The sequence below is a fragment of the Lathyrus oleraceus genome, chromosome 4 (genome assembly GCF_024323335.1).
Source record: "Lathyrus oleraceus cultivar Zhongwan6 chromosome 4, CAAS_Psat_ZW6_1.0, whole genome shotgun sequence".
NCBI classification, from domain to species: Eukaryota; Viridiplantae; Streptophyta; class Magnoliopsida; order Fabales; family Fabaceae; genus Lathyrus; species Lathyrus oleraceus.
In genome coordinates, this window is record NC_066582.1 from 168,689,947 (window position 1) to 168,693,219 (window position 3,273).

The 3,273-nt window shown below is 31.0% G+C and overlaps 1 protein-coding gene across 1 annotated transcript; it reads right to left on the reverse strand.

Moving 5' to 3' along the window:
• Positions 1 to 472: 472 nt before the first annotated feature.
• Positions 473 to 2,101, reverse strand: LOC127074354 (histone H3.3). Its single transcript, XM_051015660.1, has 5 exons — positions 1,956 to 2,101; positions 1,339 to 1,410; positions 1,177 to 1,253; positions 958 to 1,048; positions 473 to 871 (listed from the first exon to the last, which is right to left on the reverse strand). Exons 2-5 carry the CDS (start codon positions 1,408 to 1,410, stop codon positions 701 to 703), a joined length of 411 nt encoding a protein of 136 aa, XP_050871617.1. The 5' UTR covers positions 1,956 to 2,101; the 3' UTR covers positions 473 to 700.
• Between the last annotated feature and the right edge of the window lie 1,172 nt (positions 2,102 to 3,273).

A 3,273-nucleotide genomic window follows, 5' to 3' on the forward strand; every position in this document is an offset into this window, starting at 1 on the left:
GAATAAGAATCTAACAGATAATTGGGCTGAGATATATAGATCCATAAATAAATAAAGAATTAATTATTAATATAAAAAACAAAGAAATAACTTGGAAAATAATTGAGTCAGAATCTAACAGATAATTGGGCTTAGATTGTGGTGTACCAAAGAGACCTAACATAAGGTTTATAAGAAAGGTAGGAGACAGAAAATTGTGACGAGCAAGAAGCTGTTGCAAATGTCTGAGATACAATGGAGAGTTTGTAAAAGAGATATCATGTGAGAATCCATAGGAATTTTCATTTCCTTTTCCAAGTAACTTTCTTAAATTCAATAAAACACAACCTGAATTCACAACAATATAATCATCTAAGTTTTCCTATTAGAATCAAGGAAAATAAATACATTTGATTTAAGAAAATTATTACCAATTCCAACAGAATATGAACAAGCTAAAAAACTAGTTTAGATGGCAACAAGTAGTCCAAAATACAAAAACAGAGTGGCTGCATATACCCAGTAAGAACAAGAACATTCAACAAATTCAAAGTGATTGAAAGCAAATACAGCCCAAATCTAACATTAAGATAGTAGTATATTCCTATCAAGACAATTAATCAGTCTACAAATAAACGGTATTTCCCTAAACAACTAATCGTTTCAATAACAAAACACTATCAGGCAGCCACCCATCTAAACATTACCAAATCCAGCATCCTTAAGCACGTTCACCACGGATCCTACGTGCCAACTGAATATCCTTGGGCATAATAGTAACACGCTTGGCATGGATAGCACACAAGTTGGTGTCCTCAAAGAGTCCAACAAGGTATGCCTCAGCAGCTTCTTGCAATGCAAGAACAGCATGGCTCTGGAAACGAAGGTCAGTCTGCAAAACATAGAAACAAATATATTTAGCCAACATGGTCATCAAGAAAATCAACCACAAATTTTCACAAAAGATAAACACATTACCTTGAAGTCCTGAGCAATTTCACGAACCAACCTCTGGAATGGGAGCTTCCTGATCAAAAGCTCAGTACTCTTCTGATATTTCCTAATCTCACTGTTTAAGAAAGTGCAACAGAATCAACACCCAATCAAACACCTAACCAATTCAAATAAAATAACATTCACGACTTAAAAACAGGATAACACATTAAAGTGTGATCCAAAGTTTAAACAGAATGTTACCGAAGAGCAACAGTTCCAGGGCGATAACGATGTGGCTTCTTGACACCACCAGTAGTTGGTGCAGACTTACGTGCAGCCTAAAGGTGATTGAAAAACAGAAACGAATTAACCAAACATTCAAATTATTATGATACAAAATGACAATCAATTTAACAAACATACCTTGGTTGCAAGTTGCTTCCTTGGTGCCTTTCCACCTGTAGACTTACGAGCGGTTTGCTTTGTACGTGCCATCTGAACAATCAAAACCACATGATTATAACTTAGAAAAAATGAATGCAAAGAGTGCAACCAAACATAATCAGAAAATTTGGCCCTCAAATCACAGCTTATCCTAATTACAATAATTAGCAATCACGAGTACCAAATTAATCTACAAGTAATACAAATTAACCAAATAGGTTCTTAATTGAATCTTCTAAACAAATTGATGATTGTGTGAAAACACAATTTGAGTTAAGAAAATATCAACATAACAAATTAGTTTTGCTACTTCTTCTCAATCTAACATGTATGAAATCCTAAAGAAATTATAAACAGAAATTGAATTAAGTATAAAATCATTCAACGAATAAACTACACACGTTCTAATTATAGACAACGAAGAGAAATATAAAACAAAGCAATAAACCCTAATTTCCCAAATTGAAGAATACAATTCAAAATGCAGCGAAAGAAAAACGTTCGAATTCCCACACGAAGACAAGAGAAAAACCATGAAAATCAAAGACAAGAAACCTAAATTCCTAAATTGTTACTTTAGAGAAGAAAAAACTAACCTCGAAACTTTTGCTTTCTTCTCTTCAAGAACTCGTTCGCTGAAAGTTGGGAAATAGAATCTAAAGTTTTGAATGGAGAAGTTGTGAAGGTCTATATATATAGCGGGTTGGTCAGTGATCGGACGGATACAATACACTATCCGTGTGCTTTCTCTGTTACAATCGGACGGTTTTTGAAGTGTTGAGGTGTGTTTTCTCAATTTAAACTAACGGCTGAGATGACATCTGAGACATGAGATGTGGATCGCTAAGTCTAGTTGTATGGTTCCCATTGGTTACTTTTATTGTGCACTTCTTATGTTTTTTTGGTTTATGTTTTTAACAGAGTTAATACATCTTGTTGAGAGTTAGATTTAGAACAAACTCACAATATGTTTATGATTAGACATTTTAATTAGTTTTTTTTTGTGGTTTTTTAATTAGTTTATGAAAAAATTATTTAAGGTTGCTTTGTTTCATTTTAAATTATTGGTTGAGTTACTTTGTAGATTTTTAAATTATTTAGATATTTTAAAATAATTTTTTCAAAAAAAAATTATTATCATGTTTTTGAACTACTTTATTTACTTAATTAGATTATTTAATTAAACAAATATTAGTCGGTAATACTAACATGACAAATTATAATATAAATATGTCTTGAATTAGTTAATAGTTTGTAAATAGAACATTAAACTAATTTATTTTTTAAAATAAATTCCTGAGTAAATAGTTTATTTTACATAAAAATATATATAAATAAGAAATATAATAATAGAAAGTAAATAACTATATAAATAGAGGTTTGTATATATTCTCGCATCAAAAAATGTGAATTTTCTCTCTTCATTCCTCACTTTCTTCATTTCTCTACCAATATTTATGTTTATATTTTCTCATTATAATTTAATTGTAGTGCTTTCGAGAATCTCGTTTTCCAAGCGAGGCATTTGTAAATCTGGAATAGTAGGTTTGTAAATTCACCGAGGAAGTTTGTTTTTACCTTGATTTAATAATTCATCTATTAATGGCATATTTATTTGGGTTCAAAGTTAAACACATTAAAAGCTTGATTTTGGGGATTTAATTACTAAGTCATTGCTTCAATTTCATATCAGTCCAGTGTTAAGATCTCATAGGTTTTTGGTTAGTCCGATATAAACCAAGGTACGATTCAAGCTCAAACTGTTTAACGAATTAGTTTAACTACTTAAAGATGAAGGAGCAAGCCTAAAAACTGAAGAATCATAAACTTCATTAAACTCTTAACAAACAACTCCAATAGTTTCCTTTGAAATAACATACTCAGTAGTTGAACGGTCTTTTGAAGATTCAACAT